At 46.7% G+C, this 22,907-nt stretch overlaps 2 protein-coding genes across 2 annotated transcripts in view; one reads left to right on the forward strand and one right to left on the reverse strand.

Annotated features, from left to right (window-relative positions):
- The window catches only part of DHRS12 (dehydrogenase/reductase 12), a 54,976-nt gene extending 53,782 nt beyond the window's left edge, over positions 1 to 1,194 (forward strand). Inside the window, exon 11 of the mRNA XM_030564358.1 lies at positions 827 to 1,194. Within this exon, the coding sequence (XP_030420218.1) occupies positions 827 to 841 (15 nt within the window). The 3' untranslated portion in view covers positions 842 to 1,194. The remainder of the gene's footprint in view (positions 1 to 826) is intronic.
- Positions 1 to 22,907, reverse strand: part of WDFY2 (WD repeat and FYVE domain containing 2) — a 125,183-nt gene that overhangs the window by 8,179 nt on the left and 94,097 nt on the right. Inside the window, exons 6-11 of the mRNA XM_030564340.1 lie at positions 20,191 to 20,303; positions 18,921 to 19,047; positions 12,796 to 12,901; positions 8,093 to 8,194; positions 6,308 to 6,438; positions 3,783 to 3,891 (exon numbers count right to left, since the gene is read on the reverse strand). Coding sequence (XP_030420200.1) covers positions 3,783 to 3,891; positions 6,308 to 6,438; positions 8,093 to 8,194; positions 12,796 to 12,901; positions 18,921 to 19,047; positions 20,191 to 20,303 — 688 coding nt within the window. The remainder of the gene's footprint in view (positions 1 to 3,782; positions 3,892 to 6,307; positions 6,439 to 8,092; positions 8,195 to 12,795; positions 12,902 to 18,920; positions 19,048 to 20,190; positions 20,304 to 22,907) is intronic.

Genomic DNA, 22,907 nt, shown 5'->3' on the forward strand with positions numbered 1-22,907 from the left:
CCCAGTATTTGAGATAAGCCGCCACCATTGACGTACATTTTGTAAACACCCTTGATGCCATTGCCAGGCCAAAGGGGAGTAATGCACTGTGTCCTTGAAAGATTGCTACACGAAAGTACACATCCTTCAAGTTGAGAGCAACTACGAGTCTCCCAGATACAGGGAGGGGATGATGGACGCCAGGGAGACCATGTGGAACCTTAATTTCTTGAGATACTTGCTGAGGGTCTCACAGGTCCAGGACGGGCCTTAGACCCCGCTGGACCTTTGGGATCATAAAGTAGCAGGAGTAGAACTTATTGCCCCTGAGGTCTAGGGGGGACTTCTTCCACAGCCTCTGCCTGTAGCAGGCCTTGCACCTCCTTATGCAGTAGACTCTTGTGAGAGGGGTCCCTGAAGAGGGATGGGAGGGAGGGAGAAAGAAAACTTGGAGGGTATAGCTTCCACCACAGTACTGAGGACCCAACAGTCCAAAGTTATAGATGCCCAGGCCGGGAGAAAAAAAGAAAGGCGGTTGGAGAACCAGAGGGGGCCAGGATCCAGGACAGTGGCTGGAATGTCACCCTCCAGCGCACCCTCAAAATGCCCACTTCGACCCCTGCCGGACACAGAAAGAGTTGGCCTATGTCGAGGTAGAGGGCTGCTGGCCCAGATGGCGTTTATAGCACTTCTTCTGGAAGGGCTCTTGGCTAGGCTGACTGCGCTGCTGGAGAGGAGGCAGTGGTTTAACCCGCTTCCTCTGCTGCCCCAGGGTGTATAGGCCCAGGGTCTAAAGCGTAGTGCATAAGTCCTTCAGCCTGTGTTTGTCTGTTTTCTCCACAAACAGAGCTTGACCATCTAAGGAGAGGTCCTGGATGTACTATTGGACCTCCATCAACAAGTCTGAGGACTGCAGCCACACCGCCCTCCTCATCGTTATGGCTGAAGCCATGGTCCGTGCCGCAGAATCAGCCCCATCCAATCCTTCCTGCAGCGCCGCCCTCACCACTCCCCACCCCTCTTCCAGGATGGCCTGGAACTCTTTTCTGGGGTCCTCCAGGAAGGAATCGGCAAATTTGGCCATCGATTGCCAAATATTAAAATCATAGGGTCCCAATAGGGCCTGATTCGCCACCCTCAGCTGTAGCCTTGATGTAGAATAAACCTCTCCCCCAAAAAGGTCCAATTTCTTTGCCTCTATTTTTGGGAGTAGACCCCAGTTGTCCCTGGCTCTCTCGTTAGTAGTGTCTGCAGTCAACAAATGGGTTTGGGGCAGGGTGGGTATAAAAAGATATTCATATCCTCTTGCAGACACACAGTATTTGCGCGCCACATGCTTGGAAATAGGGGGTAGTGAGAGGGGGTCTGCCAGAAGGCCTTGTTAATTTTTGCCACTCCTAGTACTGGCAGTGTGACTCTAGGTGGGGCTGCTGAGCTGAGGACATTGAATAGGGTGTCTGAGGGCTCCTCTAGCCCCAGGTTCGAGGCTACCCTCCTCAAAAGTTCCTGATGAGCCCTGGCGTCGTCCTGGGGGACCGTGGCCGGGGTCCCATGATGGCCTCATCAAGGGATGAGGAACAGGATGCAGGTACAGCAGGTGTCACTGCTTCTGTGCCCTGCTTGGCATGGCCTTCTTCCCCAGTCTGTTGCATCTAAAGGGTCTCATGCCCAGGGGCCTCTGTCTCAGGTGGGTGGCAGACCATGGCAGAGGGTGACAGACTCGTGACACCGATTTATGGCCTTGGGATGGCTGCATGAACCCCCATGGGTTCCAAGGGTGCCATGGCATGGGCCATTGATCCTGAGGCCACAAATAGCGCTGGCAGTGCCAATGGAGGACCTTGCTCTGCCTGCAGGGGTTCTTAGTCTGACTCCAAACCTGGGGATGGAGGGCCATGTTCTGGAGACTGGGACCACAGCGATGCAGGCATCTCGGTCCCAGCAGCATCTACTGCCACGCTCTGAATGGGATCGGTACATGGGCGATGATCCACCACATCAAGATCCTGGTGACCAGCATCAGAGTGTGGTGGATCTGCAGTGGTACTCTGGCAATCCATGCCAAATGCTTCCCGACTGGTGCCGGCCCATAGAGTGGGAGCAAGAGCGTGACTGACAGGCGTCATCACTGGTACAATGACCTCTGACTATAGACTGGTGACTGGTACCGAGAGTCCTGACAGAGGCTTCCGCTGAAGCAGCATCAATCTGAAGGTGAGTGATTCTCCTGGTACTGGGGTCACAGGGATGAATGTGCCTCAGTAGGTCTATGCCATACCATCGGCAACCAATGCTCAGAGCCAACAGTGTGATGGTTGGAGTCCCAGAGACTGGCACCAAGGGCTCCAAATTGTAGGTAGACCTACATCCGAGGTGTGGTGGCTCTGCACGGGCGAACACTGGTGGTACGCTCCCTGAGGTGGTGAGCAGTGCCATACTGACGGGGACTGAGGTGGTGATGCAAAGACAAGCTTACCCCTTGACCTGGGAGCTACTGTCACCTGTGTGGGTGGCACCGGGAGGGACAAAACATCCTTGCCCACTTGCAGGGCCTCCTGGGTCTATGGCATCGCCAGGTGCCAGTCTCCCGTGCCACTATCTGAAGTGGCTGACACATCCCATGATGGGCTAACCTGCACAACTGAAGCTGGGGCCTGACTCTCATTTGGAGGCGATGAGCCACCCTTCATGGGTCTAGACTCGCCTCCTGCCCTCTCCTTGCCCTTGCGATCAGGAGAACGACCTCTCTCTCTTTTTACTGGGTCGTGCCAGGGAGGTGGACTGCTGTCTGATGACAGTACCCGCAGGGTGCTCTGCACCAATGCCATGATGCTAGGTGCAGAATGCAATCTCGGCTGCTCCAGTGCCGGTGTCAGCACCGACTCCATAAGGAGTACGTACGTATGTAAGTACGTATAATAGAAAGGTTCGCAACGAACAGTTCTATAGAAGAAATGGTTTGCTGAAGCAAAGGAACGTTCCAGTGCTATCACTGGCGGTAAGAAGGAACTAAGGTTGGAAGGTGCAGGTGGCACTCATTATACCGCGACAAAATGCACCACTCCAGGGGGCACTAGAGCCGGTCCCCTACGGATACCACTGAGGGAAAAACTTCCAGCACCAGTGCATGTGACAAGCATACACACCTAACGTGGAATGAACGTGAACAAACATTCAAAGAAGAAACTGGCATTTCAGATTAGCCTTGCACATTTTTTTCTTTCCAGCTCCCTTGTTAGTACTAATACTACAATAGACAGTATATGTTTGAAATAATAGTGTCCTTACTCAGATGGAAAGTTGTAAAGGAACTTACTGACTTAGGTGTAAAATTCATCAGTTAAAACAGTGTCCCAGCCAGCTTGCTGGATACCACGCACAGAACGACCAGCTTCATCTGACAGTCTTCTCACCCGCTGCCATGCTGGCAGCAAGACAAGGCCCGACACTTAGAGAGGAGAACGTGTTGCATCACAGTTTTCTGATTGACAAGGTGACATTCAAGAGAATTTTTGTACCAACTCCCTGATTGAACAATTCCATTGTAGAGGGCACCTGCTTGTGAAAGGAAAGAGCAACTCCCAATGGAAGGACACTGATGATCCCTACTGGGCAGAAAATCTCTGAATGGCTGTGAAAAATACCTGGTGAGAAACAGCAGTGTATGATAAAAGCCTAGAGATTCTCTAAACCATGAGTCTGTTATTGGCAGGAAGGGGAGACTTAGACCTGAAACCATGTGGGAGGAGGAAGGGACATGGAAAAAGACAGAAAATGAACTAAAGCAGTCTCCTTAGTCCTACCTTAATAATCTTGTCTGTCCCGGAAGTCAATAACCATCCCCTGGTTGCGTCGAAGTGTACATGGACAATGTTGTGCTTACTGTCATGGAAAGTGGCTGTGGGTGCACGTCTAAAGAAAGATCAAAAATCAAGAATCAAGGAGACAGCGACTGCAGTATTGCCCTGAACTATTCACAGAGGAGGAAATGAGAATTTGAACACTAATGTAAATAATTGATTTTCTTCAGTGACTCAACTTAATTATTGAGCGAGAGGAGATAGCTCCATGGTCTCTCTATGGCTAGGCCTACATGACACACCACTAGTGGCGGCTTGTAGCTACATGCTGCAGTGAAAAGTGAGCTGCTCCCATGTTGTGGTGTGAAGCTACATGTGTCAGTGAAAGGCTCTGGCAGAGGGGAGCTGCTGCTGCCTCCCTCTGCCAGAGCCTTTCCTTGCTGCCAGAGTCTTCCATGCGATAGGGAAGCAGCGGGATGCTACACTGCTATTTTTAGTCAGGTAGAGGGGGCAGGCACTGCTTGGGAGTGTAGTGAGCTGTGGAGGGGACACACCCACAGGGTTCAGGTGCCTTTACTTATCTAAGCAGTACCTCCCCATCTACACTACTATTTATACCTGTGCTAGGGATGTGTGCAGTGTACATACTCTGCATGCCACCTTAAGGACCGTGCAGTATAGACACACCCTATGAAGGATGACCTGTAGTTCCTTGGAACCATAGTTTTTCCTTCAGAGATAGAAAAATCAAATTTCCCAGGCAGTTACTTATCTTTCAGATGAGATACTGAAAACTTGAGTGTACCTGCTTGTGTGTGACAATGAAGACACCAGGGCACTTTTGATCTTTCCTTGACCAATACTGCATTGCACTGTGCATCTCCCCAGGAGAGTCCGATTTTTAGTAAACCACAGAAGATAGAACTGGAAGACACCTTATGAGATCATCCAGTACATCGCCACTGTCCAGGGAAAATGGTTCCCTACAGCAGATTTTCCAATGTTTCGTTCAGCCTAATTTTAAATTTCTCAAACAATGGGGTTGCCAGCACTTACTTAAAAAGACTATTCTATAGCCTAATGGATTCCATTTTCAGGAAGCTTTTCTTTTTAGTTAGCCTAAAGAGGTTGCTTTTAATTTCATCCCACTACACCTAATTATACCCTGCTTTACCACACTAAATAAAAACAGACTACTAAAAAGTCAGTTTCCTACAATTAATAGTTATGTGGTATGCCAAATGGGACAGGTACTGACTGAAGGCAGGGGCGGCTCTAGACATTTCGCTGCCCCAAGCACGGTGACATGCCGTAGGAGGCGCTCTGTCAGTCCCACGGCTCCGGTGGTCCTCCCGCAGGCGTGCCTGCCGAGAGTCCGCTGGTCCCGCAGCTCCACCGAAGCTGTGGGACCAGCAGACCCTCTGCAGGCATGCCGCCAAAGGAAGCCTGCCTGCCGCCGCCCCGGCGGCCGGTAGAGCGCCCCCCCACGGCATGCTGCCCCAAGCATGCGCTTGGCGTGCTGGGGCCTGGAGCTGCCCCTGACTGAAGGGAAAGTGAGTGGGCCTTGGTGAAGCAGTATGGTGCTATGACAGAAGCCCATCTGGCCCCAGGCTGGAATCTCTGAAGCAGGGTGGGCTTCATCTCTCAAGAGACAGACCAGTACTGCAAGATGACCATCTCTGTGAACCTCTCAATGACGTTAGGCTGGGAAATGCAGTCCATTATGGTGGCCAACTCTGTAAATACGTCTGTGGCAAGGCAGGCTGGGAGATGTAGTTCACAGTCTCTCTCCCCACAGAGGGATTTGTGACAAGGCAAAATGTGAAAACAGCTCCCCTTTCATATTCAGGAGGAGCACATTGGGAAAGAAACAGGTAGGAAGAAATAAGGACTGTTTAGAAGAATCCTCCAGCAGTGGATTTTACTTTGCACCACTGCTTTAGAAATGACTCTTCATATTCCAGTTTTTCCTAACTGTGTCCAGCTATGTACTGCAGTCTTGGTAAAAGCCACAGTTTTAGCCTCAGGCAAAATAAACTCTTTATTTTGCATAAAAATCCCTCTCTCTCCACACTCCATTTCTGGGGGCATCCCCAGATACAAGACAGATGTGTACCACAAGTCCTGGTATTCCAAATAGCAGGACACTGTACCAAGTTACACACAAGAAAGAGAAATTAGGAGCTAATTAAATGAACTCCTCTGACCGCCAGAACATTTTTGTTGCTCTTTCCCAAACTCCTTCCAAACTGTCTCTCTTTCTGATAATGAAGTACGCAGAACTGAACACAGCAACTGAGTCACAAGAACGCTATAGTTGTATAAAGGAGGATACCAAGTCCTGGTGCTACACAGAGCTATAGAGACTGATGGCCTGACCTGTTAAAGGAAAAAGCACTTTATACAGCTTGGTGGCACTCCCATCTGGTTGACTCTGAGCAGAGTGCAGTATACAGGAGTACAGCTTGAGGAGTTCTGTAACTCATTAAGCCTCTTCTGAGGCAACTGGGCTCATAGTTCAGACTCACTCCTCATCCGTTATTGATTCGTGACAGCTATCGCAGACTCTCACTTCAAACTCAAATCCCATCAGTGGTATGGAGGAGCGCTTAGAGCTGCATTTGCCACACACTGCTTTCCCACACTTCCGGCAGTGATGCTGAAAAAGGCAAGTCAAAAAAGGATTGGTCAGAATGGAAAAAGCAAAGCACAGCAGTGCTTAACTTAACTTCTCCTCTTAACTTCACCCATTCACCTCAGCAGAACTCACCTGTGGCCACAGCAAGTTCTCTAAACCCCCATTTAGGGCAGAAGGAGAAAAAGCTGAATAGTAGGAAAAAACTAGTCTCAATTTTGCATTTCATTACCTTTCACTAACAACTACATCCAGCTAAGCATCTGGGGTAAGCCCGCTAACGACGGCCAAATGGGGGCAGTGTGGCCTAGTTGACAGAGCACTGAACTGGGACTCGAGAGATGGGTTCTGTTCCTGGCTCTGACTCCGGCCGCTGGGAGACCTTGGCCAAATCACTTCCCCATCTGTGAAATGAGTATAGAGGAAGTGAGGGACAGGGATACTGACCTTATGATGTGATGAATTTAGATCACAGCTATTTCACTTACTTAAGTCTGCTTCACTAGCTTGAGTAAAGATCTTTGAAACCTTTTCTCAGTCTGGTATTTTGATCAGGCAAAAATTCTCAGACTGGATATTCTCTTTTGTGCGGGGGGGAAGGGGGTGGGGAAGAGTATTCTCATTAGTGTGTGGGCAAATCAATGCATGCACGCCACATTAGTGTTACAAGAATTGCCTGTGTATCATTAGGAGACAACTATCCTTTTATCAGTATTGTACAATTACATTCGGGACACTGGGCGAATCCTTCTGCCTCCTCAAATATGATCTGAGATACGAACACACATGTAAACATACATTCCTGACAGGCAGCTCAATGTGGTCCCTTTTGCCACTTTTTCAGTCTCAACAAAAGGACCAGGAATACCTTCAAGCAAAGCGAAACAGGGTAGGATCTCACACACTGAGCTGGGCTCTGGGATCATGTATTAGGATTATAGGGGACAGCGAGTTTCCCCTCCCTGCTGGCTTTGTAACACTGGAATGCTGCGTTGGTTACTGTTGGAGGGCAAGATAACATCTCAATGTTGGGCAATGTCAGGCATTCAGTTTATGTAAACACCGTCCATCTAAAGTCAAGTGAGCAGATTCTCCTCAGCTTTTTACAATCCTACCTAATAAAACAGGCCTGGAAATGCCTTGGGCAATGTGACAGTTGCTACCTAACGCTGTCCATTTTTCTCATGCTGCAAACTGTAGACTAGTTTTGCCAATAACTGAGCAGTTGGAACAGCAATTATGGACATTTGCCTTTGAAGGGAAAGCAATGCCCTTTTTAGTACACTATTATACTGGTTCCATTAGACTCTTCAGATGTGAGCTTTGGGCCACGTTTGTTTGTACAGAATCTTCCTATGATATTAAATAAGATTCACATCGCTAAACCCACATGCAACTCAAAATTTACCCAAGCTAATGTACAGGGTGCATTTTCTATAGAAATGGATTGCAAAAAGTGCTTCTGTTTGTGAGGGCCAAGATATTCACCCATCACCAGGCCTTTGCCTGCCCACTCCCCCTCTCTTGGAACGAGGGTAGCTAAATGACTTTAATCACCAAGCAGCCAACGGAAAAGTTAAACAAGTTCCTATACATCTGAAAAATGTTAAAATATTTCATTGAACTATCAGGTATATTGTTCTCTTAAATTACTTCATCAATACAAAACAGAACAAACCTGTCTAAGGCCTATTTTCTTACTGTCCCACATCTGTTTAAAATTCCAGAAGAAAGGCTGGTCACACTTTTGACAGGAGTCACTGTCCAACCACTCTGGTGTCTGTAACACAAAAGGGTTATGATAAATAGGCAGAAAAGCTTCAGGTCGGAATCCAAGAGCAGAACAAGCCACGTGGCTTCTGTTGCAATAATTAAACAGTGTTATGCTGAACTTGTCTAGAAAAACAGTTTTTCAGCCAAAAGTCATTAAAAAAACCAAAAACAAAACAAAAAAGACAACCCAAACCCACACCAAAGTGTTCCCCGGGATTTATTTTGCTGTGTTCTGAAAGTTCACACAGGAGGAACGTTTCTCACCATAAAGTAGGATTCTATTCTGAAAGAAAGGCCAACATTTGACAAAAACATGGATGCTTAAAAATCAGATGCCTGAAATGAATGGTGTGATCCTGAGCACACTCAGCTGGCTCCACTGAGCGTTGCAGGTACTCAGCACTACTCAGACTCAGGCCAGGGCCCCTGCAACCCTCCCTGGACGCACTTGTGAGTGGTCAGCACTACTTAGAACCAGGTCATTCATTTTTAGGTGCCTAAACACTCAAACTTTGAAAAATTTTGCTCAATCTTTTCAATTGTAATTGGCTTTTCTGAACCTCCTGCTGTCAGACTTCAAGTCTCATGTGGGGGGATGGCAGGCAGATCCTGAACAAGGCTGAACAAAAAGAAAGGTCGGCTCTATCCTGCTTTTACATTTATACACTAAAGCTAGCGTTTATTTTCAGTAAAATCTTGTATTTTCTAATGCAGTTTGATTTAATGCTATGCTTGTCATGCTGTGAGTGAAGTGGGTAAGAGTTACTCCTGGGGGAATTCTGCATCATTGCGCAAGGCAGAATTTTGCAGAGAGATTAATGTGTGTTCAGAATTTCCTTCCCCCCTCCACCACAGAAATGGACTGCAGAGATGTTGGCCCCCACTAGGGGCCACTGGGCCTGGCAGAGCTCAGTTCACAAATAGAAGACAAGGTCAAGGGGAGAGGGAGTGGGCGTGGACTGGAGAGTTGCCTGCAGCTGCAGTTCCAGCATACCCTGAAGGAAGACGACAGTATGCAGGGAACTCCACGCAAGCCTAGAACCCAGCATCAGTCTGTTTCTCCCTCTGGATCCCTGGGCTCTAGGAGGGTAGGGGGGTGAGAGTGTCTGGGCCGAGGGGGGTCCTACAGCTGGGCTCTGGGAGGGTAGGGGGTGAGAGTGTCTGGGTCGGGGGACCCCCGCAGCTGGGCTCTGGTAGGAAAGGTTGTGAGTTTCTGGGCCGAAGGGTCCCCCAGCTGGGCTCTGTGGGGGAGGGGATTGAGAAACAGGAACTGGGTTGTCATAGGGGTCTCTAACTCTATTCCTGGAGGATGTGTGTGTGTATATGTATTGTTACAGACAGAGTTGCTGACAGGTATTTTGAAATAAAATTACCAAAATAATTGAAACTGACATGATTATGTAGTGTTATTTTGACAAATAAAATTTGCAGAATTTTTAATTTTGTTGGTGCAGAATTCTCCCAGGAGTAAGGAATGGAGAAACCTCAGCAAAGGCTATCCTCAATAGCCTGTAACCCTCACCCAAGCCCTGACATGAGGAGTGATGACAATGACTCAATTCTCTACTGGAAGGGAAGTCTGGTAAACTAATGCTTCCCCTATCAGGCCCCCGCTGACAGCAGACAACAGGAAACAACTAAGTGACAGCAGCAGTATTGGCAGGGGCCTGAACTCTTCAGGTGCGCTCTCACCTCCTTGACACTGGTCTGTCTTTGGAAAGCAGGGCAACTCCTCTCCAATATGCAGCTTCCCCCTCTTGTGTTTTCCCTCCCTCTATCCTTTGTCTTTCTACTGCATCCTCACAAATAGGGCCCCTCCTTGAAGCTGCTGCTGCATTCTCTCATCCCCCCTCACCTCCACCTTTTGCAAGGTTGCTCTAATATAAATACACATTAATCCACTTTACACCCATTCCTGACTACTGGGTGTAGAAGAGGATTGTTTAAAAAACAATGCATCCCACGAAGTGGGTATTCACCCATGAAAGCTCATGCTCCAATACATCTGTTAGTCTATAAGGTGCCACAGGACTCCGCTGCTTGTTTAAAAGATTGCCTTATTAAGTACAAACCCAATTAACTGGAATGGCTTCAGAAGATGCTTGGGTATCAAAAATTAAGGATTAAAATGCACAACACTGTGGTTAAATAAGGTTAGATTATGATGGAGTTTAGCAAAAGCAAAAAAGCAAGGTAAGGCTGATGAAATCCTTAAACTTAAGCCTTTACTCCAGCGCCCTACGATCAAACAAGTCCTAAGGGAACTGCAGCTTGCTTTGTTAGGTTAACTCAAAGGTGCAGGTGCTTTAGGGGTAAGTCCCCACTCTACTTTTCTAAAAGTAACCAACTCTTTAATTAGATGTGTGTTCTGAGAAAATAGGGCTTTCATCTACGCACTGAGGCACAACATTTGAAAAAGGTAGATATCCCTTGTGACAGTAACTGCTCAGTAGTAAAATGGAAACCACTTCTAGCCTCTTTCAAATGTTCCTTTAAGGCCTTTTAAGATTGACAGATAAAATAATTTACAAGAATTAAAATATAAATGACTTAATTCCTCCCTTGTGCAATTCCAGAGACATGGTAGAAGTGGTAATATCAAAGTGAATACCACACACACACACACGAAAATCTAATCAGTGAAAAATGCCACCAAAGCAATAACCAGAACATTTCAAGAAAAAAGGCACTCCAGAAGAGAGCCCAAGGCAAAATAGGTTATACTAAAATCTTAAGGATTAGTGTTTTGGAGTCAATGTAACAATATATATATACTCCCTCCTGACAAGAAGAACGAGCCAATATAGACATATCTGTTAACACCTGATTACAAACACTCATTTAGCTAATTATATTTCTTACCCACTTTTCAACCAACTCACACACAATAAAGCAGTTTGTTTTATAACAAAGCTCTTTTCAATTTTAAAGCTTTGTAGTTGCCTTTGTAAAACATTAAGTAACACATTATTTCTGAATGTTAAAGTTACACCAAAAGGGCAAGGGCAGTTAGTTACCTGTGGCTGGAGGCTCTTTGAGCAGAGTGGTCCCTAGCTGTATTCCACAGATGGGATATGTACATGCGCCATGTGCCAAAGTTGAATTTTTTTTTTGCAAACAGTGTCCATTGGCCTCCTCATGCTCTGAGCCACGGGCACAAAAGGTGGTGCAGGCTGACACTTCTCCAGTTTCCCATTTTTACCACAGTTCGTTAAATCAATCTGCTACAGAGGGAGTGGAGGATGGGTAGCAAATACAGATGGGGACCACACATGAAGAACCTACAGTTATAGGTGGGTAACCTCTTTCTTCGAGTGACAGTCCCTATGAGTATTCCACATATGGCAGATTAACAAGCAGTAGTCAAACAGGCAATGGGCACAAAAGTGAGAGTTTACGGTAGTGCAGCAATTTCAGGTGACATTAGCAACAATAACGGTAAAAAAAATCCCCACAGAAGTGAGGTTTTTATGTGGGTTGTGTCCCTTTCAAGTGCAGCTCCACACTACAGAATGACTAAAAATGCCATCACGTAACTCAGATCTGCCCACGGTGGATATCAGTTGCATTACCTTACTTTAGTGACTAAGGCCTTGTCTATACTCCAGAAATGGGCCAGTTCAGCAGTTAAGTGTAGTTACACCCCATATGGTAGACTAGACAAACTGAAGTTTGCAAGGATTGATTTATTCGGGGTTTACCCCAGTTACAAGGAAGTGCAAAACATAAGCTCAATGAGTGCAAACCCTGCATGTCCTTGTCAACACCTAAGGTTCAGCACCATTGCAGCTACAGAGACTACAGAACTGAGGCTACTCTCAAGCATATATAAGGGCACAGAATACGTTTTTACTACTTTTTTTATGTTAGCCATAGAGAGCCAATATGTTATGAGTGTGCAACGAGGATTCTATTCTCTTAATAAACAATTGCTTTGATGCATGATTGCCAATCAGTTACACCTGTCCAAAACTATTAGCAGTAGTGGGATTACACAGTTGTAACCCAGGGCCTAATTTAGTGATTTTTGGCAAAGGTAGAAAAAAGAAAATGGACTCAAATAGAAATCTGAGTTTCCAGAACCGGCTGTTTAAAAATCAAACATCCATCCTTTCACTTGTAAACTGACAGCCCTGGATACGAACAGATTTGAGTCACTAGCGTTTTTTCCCCCGTCATTGCTAAAACATTAAATTAGGTCTTTGGTGTAATCTCACTACCTCTAAATTTTGCACAAAGTGTAACTGACTGAAATTTAAACAATCATTTTGATGCATAAAACCAGAAATCCTACTTGCACACTTGTAACTCCATCGGATTCTGTTATTGAAAAACACAGACAGAACACATTACAATGTCCTCTTCAAAGAGTCACTTTTCAGAGCACTCGCTATTTAGCAACATACATAAAACACACCCGCTGCTACATAACTACCCTGAACCACTAGATCACACACGAAACTATACATCTTCACACGTGTAACACCTGGAGCATTCCTAAAATACTAGTTTATTTTCTAACCTTTAAAAAGATACCAATCAGATTCAAATTACATGCTTTAGAAAGGCCTGAGCTTCTTAGAGGATGAACAAGAGATAGATATCTACCTCCTGTCGCTCAACATCCATATTCCAGATAACAATTCCACCATCTGCACCACAAGAGATGAGCTGTCTTGTGTGGGGAGCATAGGAGAGACACTGAACTTTATCGCTGCAAAAGAAACATACAACGTCAGTTAGTTAAAGGTTTAAAGATATGTCCCAAGACAAAATAACTGGTTTGCCATATTTTTCTCTCTCGGCTCATTCATGTATAAAATTCACTAGTCCTACAATTCCAATTAGTAGATTACATATTATATACTGTACCATGTGCTCTGAATTTGGTCCCCATTGGGTAGCACACCACTTATTAGAGGAGGATTTAAAACAAGATTAGTTTCCAGACATAACTAATACTTTTCCAGTTAGTTAGGTTGGAGATCTTAGCTTCCTTGAAAGCCATGGCTGCATTGTAATTTAATGACCTCTGAGAATATAGTCCCAAATACCTATAACCACTATGGTAAAGTGCTCGCTCGCTCTCAGAACGAATGTGTCAGTTATTAGTTAATTTGTTAAATCCCCACATGGTACCTGTGAATGATAGCAACTTGAAGAGACAAATAGTTTCTAAGGTGTGGCTGTGAGCATTCAAATCTAACACTAACAAATTAAAAGAATTTCAAATAGAATAGAACTGATAAGGCTGCCCCAGATCTTCCTAACATTTTGAGAGTTAAGTTTTTTAGAAAAAATGGACTATTCCTCCTTTTAGTATTATTTGTAAAACATGAAAAAAAAAGTGTGCTCAGCTCTACAGAAGAGGGAAGTATCAAGGCCCAGAAAACTTACGATCTAGGAGACTGGCACAGAAAGAAGACACTGAGACCAAGGGGGAAGGAATTACTTGAGCTCACTGTTTTCTTGCACTGGTCTTTTTTGGGAGGGCCTCCAGAAGAAATGGATCTTCGGGGGGGGGGGGGGTGTTTAGTGCATGGAGCCTGGTCTACACTACAAGTTTAGGTCGAATTTAGCTGCGTTAAATCGATTTAACCCTGGACCTGTCCACATGACAAAGCCATTTTTGTTGACTTAAAGGGCTCTTAAAATCTATTTCTGTACTCCTCCCCGACGAGGGGAGTAGCACTGAAATCAACATTGTCAGGTTGAATTTGAGGTAGTGTGGATGTAATTTGACTGTATTGGCCTCCGGGAGCCATCCCAGAGTACTCTATAGTGACTGCTCTGGACAGCACTCTCAACTCAGATGCACTGGCCAGGTAGACAAGAAAAAGCCCCAGGAACTTTTGAATTTCATTTCCTGTTTGGCCAGCATGGCGAGCTGATCAGCACAGGTGACCATCCAGTCCCAGAATCGCAAAAGAGCTCCAGCATGGACCGAACGGGATGTATTGGATTTGACTGCTGTTTGGGGAGACGAATCTGTGCTAACAGAACTCGGTTCCAAAAGACGAAATGCCAAAATATTGGAAAAAAAATCTCTAAGGGCACAATGGACAGAGGCTACAACAGGGACCCATAGCAGTGCTGCCTGAAAATTAATGAGCTCAGACAAGCCTACCAAAAAGCCAAAGAGGCAAACAGCCACTCCAGGTCAGAGCCCCAGAAATGCCGCTTCTACAATGAGCTGCATGCAATTCTGGGGGGGGAGGGTACCACCACTACCCTACCCCTGTCTTTTGACACCTGCAAAGGGGGAGTCTCACACAACAGGGATGAGGATTTTGGAGATGAGGAAGATGAGATGGAGGAGGAGGATAGCGCACAGCCATTCTCCCCGACAGTCAGGAACTGTTTACCACCCTGGAGCCAATACCTTCCCAACCCGGGCTCATGGATCATGAAGCCAGAAAAGGCACCTCTGATGAGTGTACCTTTGTAAATATAATGCATGGTTTAAAAGCAAGCGTGTTTAAGGATTAATTTGCCCTGAAGACTTCGGATGCATTCCTGGCCAGTACAGCACCTCCTTTTAAATGGCCAACCCAATGGGTGCTTGGTATGGGAAAGGAGGGCGCTGCTGTTTGAAACCATTGCCACGTTATGACAGTTGAAGAAGCCAAAAGACTGTGGCTTACCATGCCTGCCTGCAAGCTGAATTCTGTTATTCGGCCCTGCATGTGTTCTCTCACCCCAAACCGGCAGACCCTCAATATAAGAGGCAAAATGCGACCTTGTACTGAAAGCACATGTGCTATGTAATGTTAACAGCTTGGTTCACCGTGAAAGAGAGTCTACTCATTGTTTTCTAAGATGTGCCTTGTTTAAGAATTCTCTTTTTTCCTCCCATAGCTGCAAGTGTTTCAACGCTCCCCTGCTCATCTCTGTCCCAGAGGTTAGCGCAGATAAGGCGGCAAAAAAAAACTGCGCTTGCGATGAAATGTTCTCTGAGCTCACACAGTCCTCCTGCACTGAAAGAGCTCAGCAGAATGCATGGAGGCAAATAATGTCAGAGTCCAAGAAAGCAGAAAATGAACGTGAGGACAGAAGGGACGAGCGAGATGAAAGGTGGCGGCAGCGCGATGAGAGGAGACAGGATGCAATGCTGAGGCTACTGTGGGGATCAAACCAATATGCTCCGGCATCTGGTGGAGCTGCAGGAAATACAGCAAGAGCACAGACTGCGATGGCAGCCCCTGCCCTCCTCCCCAGGTTCCATAGTCTCCTCACCCAGATGCTCAAGAATGGAGGAGAGAGGAGTGGGGCTCCAGCCACCCAACCACTCCACCCCAGAGGGCTGTCCAAGCAACAGAAGGCTGGCATTTAATATGTTTTACAGTGCAGTGCGTCCTTGTCCTTCCCTCCTACCCTCACCCACTCCCCCTGGGCTATGTTGGCAGTTATTCCCCTATTTGTGTGATGAATTAATAAAGAATGTATGATTCTGCAACAATATTGACTTTATTGCCGCTGCAAGAGGTGATTGAAGGTGGGAGGGCAGTTGGCTTACAGGGAAGTAGAGTGAACCAAGGGGGCAGGTTTTCATCGTCACACTGAAGCCTGGCCAGTCATGAAACTGGTTTTCAAAGCTTCTCTGATGTGCAGCATGTCCTGCTGCGCTCTTCTAATCATACTGGTGTCTGGCTGTGTGTAATCAGTGGCCAGGCGATTTACTTCAACCAGCTACACAGTCATAAAATGTCTCCCCCTTACTTCTCACTGATATTGTGGAGCACACAGCAAGTGGCAATAACAATTGGAATATTGGTTTCGCTGAAGTCTAACCGACTCAGTAAACTGCACCAGCGCACTTTTAAACATCCAAATGCACATTCTACCACCATTCTGCACTTGCTCAACCTATAGTTGAACAGTTCCTTACTACTGTCCAGGGTGCCTATGTATGGCTTCATGGGCCATAGCATTAAGGGACAGGCTGGGTCCCCAAGGATAACTACAGGCATTTCAATGTCCCCAACAGTTATTTTCTGGTCTGGGAAGTAAGTCCCTTCCTGAAGTTGTTCAAACAGACCAGGTTCCTGAAGATGCAAGTGTCATGTACCTTTCCCGGCCATCCAACATTGATGTCGGTGAAATGTCCCTTGTTGATCCACCAGTGCTTGCAGCATCACTGAAAAGTACCCCTTGTGGTTTATGTACTGGCTGCCAAGGAGGTCCAGTCCCCAGACAGATGGAATGCATATCCCTATTGCCCCACCACAGCTAGGGAATCCCATTGCAGCAAAGCCATTCACTATGAGCTGCACATTTCCCAGAGTCACTACCCTTGATAGCAGCAGCTCAGTGATTGTTAGCTACCTGGATCACAGCAACCCCCATAGTAGATTTACCCACTCCAAGTTGATTCTCGACTGACTGGTAGCTGTCTAGCGTTGCAAGCTTCCAGAGGGCTATTGCCACTCGCTTCTCAGCTGTGAGGGCTGCTCTCATCTTGGTATTGTTGCGCTTCAGGGCAGGGGAAAGCAAATCAAAGTTCCATGAAAGTGCCCTTACGCATGCAAATGTTTTGCAGCCACTTGGAATCATTCCAGACCTGCAACACTATGCAGTCCCACCAGTCTGCGCTTGTCTCCTGGGCCTAGAATCCACGTTCCACAGTATGAACCTGCCCCATTACCACCATGATGTCCAAATTGCCAGGGCCTATGCCTTGAGAGAAGTCTGTGTCCATGTCCTCATCACTATCATGATCATGCAGTCATCGCCTCCTTTTGCAGGTTCTGGTTCTGTGCATACTGCAGGATAATGTGCGAGGTGCTTACAACACTCACAACAGCAGCGGTGAGCTGAGCAGGCTCCATGCTTGCTGTGATATGGCATCTGAGGGACAGCAGGAAAGCAGAGTTGCTGCGGAATCAGTAGATGACGGATGCCACAAGAATAGATATTTATATCGAACAACGAGAGGACCTGCGAGGTGGATTCAAGGCACCAGGAGAGCAGAATTGCAGCGGAAGTGGTTCCGGATGATGGTTAGCACCAAGCACATTTCCCAAGAACGCGGGAGCCCATGACAGACAACATGGAGAACTTTGCTGTTGAGGCAATATCAGCAGAGCAGAGTTGCATAGGAAGTGGTGTATGACAATGATGATGGTTTGCAGTCCTACTGCACCGTCTGCTGCCAGCAGCACCCAGGACACAACAGTGGTGGTGTTGGCGAGCTGAGCGGGCTGCACGTTTGCTGTGGTATGGTGTCTGAAGGAGAGCAGGAAAGGAGAGTTGCAGCAGAAGCAGTGTATGATGACGACAATGGTTTGCAGTCCTATTGCTCCATCTGCTGCCAGCAGCACACAGGACACAATAGTGGCGGTGTCAGTGAGCTGAGCTGAGCAGGCTTCATGCTTCCCCTGGTACTGCGTCTGCACGGAAAATAGCCGTGAAACGATTGCCTGCCGTTGCTTTCATGGAGGGAGGGGTTACTGATGACATGTACCCAAAACCACCCACAACAATATTTTTGCCCCATCAGGGACTGGGAGCTTAACCCAGAATTCCAAGGGGCGGTGGAGACTGCAGGAACCCTGTGATAGCTACCCACAGTGCACTGCTCCGTAAGTCGATGCTAGCCACAGTAGTGAGGATTCACTCCACCAACAATGTGCTTAGTGTGGACATATGCAGTTGACTGTATAAAATCAATTTCTAAAAATTGATGTCTATAAAATCAACCTAATTTTGTAGTGTAGACATACCCTGAGAATAGGTCAGAATCTTCACCCCACACTTTGGCACCAGCACTGCTTGACACCAAGCCAGGCGCATACTGAGAAGTGCTTTAATACTGGTCCATTATCTTGTATATGGATGCTCCTCTATGTAGCAAAGCTTTTAGAAGGCAATTTGGAACAGTGCCACTCTACTGTATATCCATGACTTGCCAACTCGAAGGAAGCACTGTGTGGAAATGCTATCTTTACTGTGGTTCTATCTAATGCAATGCATTACATCACTGAACCAGCATGTTCTCCAACACTGTCATACTGCAAATAAGATACAGAGGTTTGCCTGCACGTTAGATGCTGTGATGCTACAACAATGAGCCACGGCAGGGCACACAGCAGTAGGCTTTAATATAAATAGACATCAAGATTGAGTGTTTCAGTGAGGAGTGGTACAGAACCACAAAATCAAGGGAGCCCAACCAGCCAAGCAGAAAGTTCCTTTGAACCGTCAGTCTGCACAGTCACAGTAATTCAATGGTTGGAAAAGCACACGTGTGAAATTAGTCTTTAATATTGCATTAGACCAGAAGTACCAAGTCATCTCCTCCTCTCTAGGTCTATTAAGTCTGGTTCGTACCTCTAGTGTATTCCCCTTTACAACAGCAGGAGCCAGTTCTGCCTTGCTTAGTTGCTGATGCTTAGGAACACACATTTAACACTTTGACAAATGATAGCTAATTAGACAGAGCACCTTGGGTACAGCCTGGATTCTACATACATTCACATTTAAAAAATATTTGGTTAGCATGGAGTTTAAGTGGCTGGTACTCCAAATCTTGTGCTCCTTCAAGGGCTGGATGAAGATAGAACCCGATGGGGAATACAACCTCTCATTAATTGTAGTTAACATTGGTAATATACAAAGATAGAGGAAGTCACACACAAACCCCATGCACAGACATAGTGAATATACTCCTTGGTTCTGCTTCATTTTGTTTTTCTCCCCTAAACCCAGGAGGAGGAAAAACTCTTCAAACCTACTTGTGTCCTTGCAATTCAATGGCTGTTCCTTTTCTTCCTCCTATGTCCCACATAATAATGGAATGATCTGAACTGCCTGAGAACAAAACTCGCTGCACTGGGTCCCAACAAAGAGCAGTGACACCACCTAAAACAAGAGACAGTACGGTTATTTCATTACAACTGAAAGTGGAAGGGAAGAATGTAATCAAGTAAGTCTCAACTTAAAGAGATGTGACTTAAGTTTAAACACATCCAACACACCCTCCATGTGCACCAGCACACTGCAGACTTCTCAACTGAAAGGTCTGGCACAGAATGAGCCCCACTGAAAAGCCTAGGAAACCAGAGCCAAATTCTAATCCTGCATTTCTGTTGGTGCAGAGCCCGGTCCCAGCTCTCTAACTCATGCAGACTGAGCCCAGCGCATCCTGGGATAGGAAGTTACCTCATGAGTGGTCAAAGAGCTGCTATGCGGACACTCATCTCCACACCCTGCAGGCAGAGTTTGTGATTAACAGTGGAGACACTGGGGAGTAATGAGAGGCGATGCCACCACAAAAATTGCAGGATGAGAACTGAGCAGCCTTGCTTCAAAGCAAGTAAGTCAGTGGATTGTCAAAACACTTCAGACCAGTCAGCTGGTGCTGAGGATGTGGGAAGTGGAGTGGTAGGCCAATATGGAGGTCCACTGAGGCCAAAGAACAGCCATAGGAGGAAAATAAATTCATCAATGAAGAACGAGCCATCAACCCCCATCTCCATAGGCACCTGCTATATGGTGGGCTGACACAGCAACCACCAGGACAATGCGAGAGCCCCAGGAGCAAAGTGATCAGTCAGCTCCTGCAATGTGTACTGTACTTTTAAACATCAACTTCTTACGTGCTTCCTGTCACACCCTGGAAACACTGCACATACCATTCAAAACCCTGAGCAATTCAATTGACTACAAATGGGACTCCTCACATGCATGTGTTAGCAGGATCGGGACTTTCTCTACTAAGGTCTTCCTCCATCAGGGCTTGCTTTGTTGTTGCAGCACTTTCCCACCAAAGTACATTAAGGTGCAGAATTTTCAAGATTAAAGTCAGGGTTCTCTCCTGTTTTTAGTAATACAGAATTACCACCCTTTACCTTGTTGACAGTTTAAGCTCATCTATTTTGCCCCACAAAATACAGACATATCTTCAATTCAAACCATCACAGCTGCTTACAAATTCAGTTCATCCCATGGTAATGCAGAGCCTATATGAAGAACCAGAGATGATTATTTAACTTTAAACTGTACCTGTATGTCCCTTAAATGTTGTGACAAGGCTGCAGTTCTCTTGCTCTAGTTTGAGAATGGTTACCTGCCCAGAATGATCACCTATAAACACATGTCGGGTCTCAACATCAAATCTGATTGAAAGCATTGAGGAATCTTTTATAAAGGCTAGACAGAGGTTCTGAATTCTGGGATGTATCTATAAGAATATGTTGCATTTTTATGAAGTTACATAGCAGTTACTAGATTTTTTGTTTAAATACTAATTATTGCATTACACTGGAATCATAGTTGGAAATAACCACTATTATATTTGCATTTACAGTACGCCCGTTGCAGTACCATTGTGCTCTGTAGGATTAGAGATAGATCAGTTACCTCTAGGAAGATGACTCCTCCTTCCTTCTAAAATGGTTTCTAGTAGGTGGCAGTGGCTGTTCTTTGATAGAGCTGGTTTGTGTCTTATGACATATTTGAGGAAATGCCAGTTTGAACAGGTACATTCTGAAGTGTGGTCTAAACATGGCGAGATTACAACTAATTACTGGAATAATCCGTTTTGACAGGTTGTATCTCCTCAATCTAATTTTAGTCACACCTCATATTTGAAGAATGGGTTATTACAGCGGTGGGCAAACTATGGCCCCCGGGCCACATCCGGTCCGTGGAACCCTCCTGCCTGACCCCTGAGCTCCTGGCCCAGGAGGCTAGCCCCTGGCTCCTCCTCTGCTGTTCCTCTTCCCCCACAGCCTCAGCTCACTGTGCCACCAGCACAATGCTCTGGGTGGCAGAGCTGCGAGCTCCTGGGGCAGCGCAACTGCAGAGCTACGGCCTGACCTGGTGCTCTGTGCTGTGCAGGGCGTGGCTGGCTCCAGCCGGACGGCACAGCTGCCTGTCCTGGTGCAGCCGTGCTGCCAGCCAGTGCTCCAGGCAGCGCCGTCAGAGGGCAGGGAGCATGGGGGGGTCGGACAGAGGACAGGAGAGTTTGGGGTGGTGGTCAGGGCGGTCAGAGGACAGGGAACAGGAGGGTTGAATGGGGGCAAGGATACAGGGTGGGGAGAATGAGAGGAGGGGTTGGATGGGGCAGCAAGGGGCAGGGAGAAGGGGTGGTTGAATGGGGCAGGGGTCCAGGGGGGAGAGGAGTCAGGAAGGAGAGGGAGGGTTGGATGGGGCAGCGGGGGGCAGTTAGGGGAGGGGGCTCCAGCGGTCATCAGGGGACAGAGAGCGGGGGGTGATTGGGGCAGGGGTCCTGGGGGGTGTGTGTCAGGGGATAAGAAGTAGGGAGGGTCGGATAGAGGATGGGAGCTGTGCCACACCTGGCCATTTGGGGAGGCACAGCCTCCCCTTATCATCCCTCCATATAATTTCAGAAACCCGAAGCGGCCCTCAGGCCAAAAAAAGTTTGCCCATCCCTGGGTTATTAGCATTGACAGGCTGCATTGCACTAATGTCTTTTATAATCAAAGGGTACATTCACACAGCAAAAGGCCCACAACAATGAGTCTCGGAGCCGGGTACAGACTTGGGCTTGTGCTACGGCGCTAAAAGAACAGCCACATAGACGTTCCTGCTCCGGCTGGAGCTTGGGCTCCGACGCCAGGGGAGGGGCTGAGTTTCAGACGTGAATGTCTACATGGCTATTTTTAGCACTGAAGTGCAAGACCTACAAATCAGAGTCTAGACTAGGGATCTCAAACTCCCCGGCTGCGGGCCATCTGCGGCCCGAGAGCCTCCCCACTGTGGCCTATGGAGGAGTCACAGAAGGAGGAGTCACAGGCCCCTTAGTACTCCTCGCCCCCCCCCCCCAGCTCCCATTGGCTAGGGAAGAGGGACAGATCTCATCATTGGTTGCCGGGCTGAGTCAGCATCACTTTTTTCCACAATGAATATAAACAGGTCAAAATACTCAACACAACTATCTGATGAAACGTTCAGGATTGCTGCAAGGTGTGCAACTGCTCAGTCACGGAGGCCAAACATCAACAAACTGACAGAACTGAAGCATTGCCAGGTGTCTGGCAAACACTAAAAACTCTGACAGGCAAAGAATTGTATAAAGTTGTATGACAGCTTTATTATTTCTAAGAAATTCAAAATAAAAAATGCAATATAAACATTTTCTTTTCTGATCATCATCTTTGGTTACATTATTGGCCTGCTGGGAGGATCTGAGGACTGACATTGGCCCTAAGGTAAACTGAGTTTGAGACTAGGGTGACCAGATATCCTGATTTTATAGGGACAGTCCCGATTTTTGGGTCTTTTTCTATTACCCCCCACCCCCTGTCCCAATTTTTCACATTTGCTGTCTGGTCATCCTATTTGAGACCCCTGCTATAGACCCAGGCTTTGAGTGTCTCTCTCTCTCTACTGCATGTGTTTTTTTCGCAATGTAGACATGCCCAAAGAACTATGTACTCTGAAACAAGAGGCACAGCAGAGAACAGAGTCTGGAATTAACAGGGTAAAGGAGTTGTTAGCACTATCAATCTATTACTTATATTTGCTGGTGTTAATACAAACACAGGAGCGGCCGTTCTGACATGATCTAAGGGTCCAGTTCAAATGGTATCCAAACTGTGGGAAGGCTCCCCAGACTCCTAAAGGGAACTATCCAACAGAAATGACAACAAGATCCTGTGTTAATCAATACTTAACACCAATAAGGGAAAATATTTTAAAAGTGGAATTTACTCTTCACTATTTATACTTTTTTGCATTTCACTCAGCCTGGATAG

The sequence above is a fragment of the Gopherus evgoodei genome, chromosome 1, assembly GCF_007399415.2.
Source record: "Gopherus evgoodei ecotype Sinaloan lineage chromosome 1, rGopEvg1_v1.p, whole genome shotgun sequence".
NCBI lineage: Eukaryota > Metazoa > Chordata > Testudines > Testudinidae > Gopherus > Gopherus evgoodei.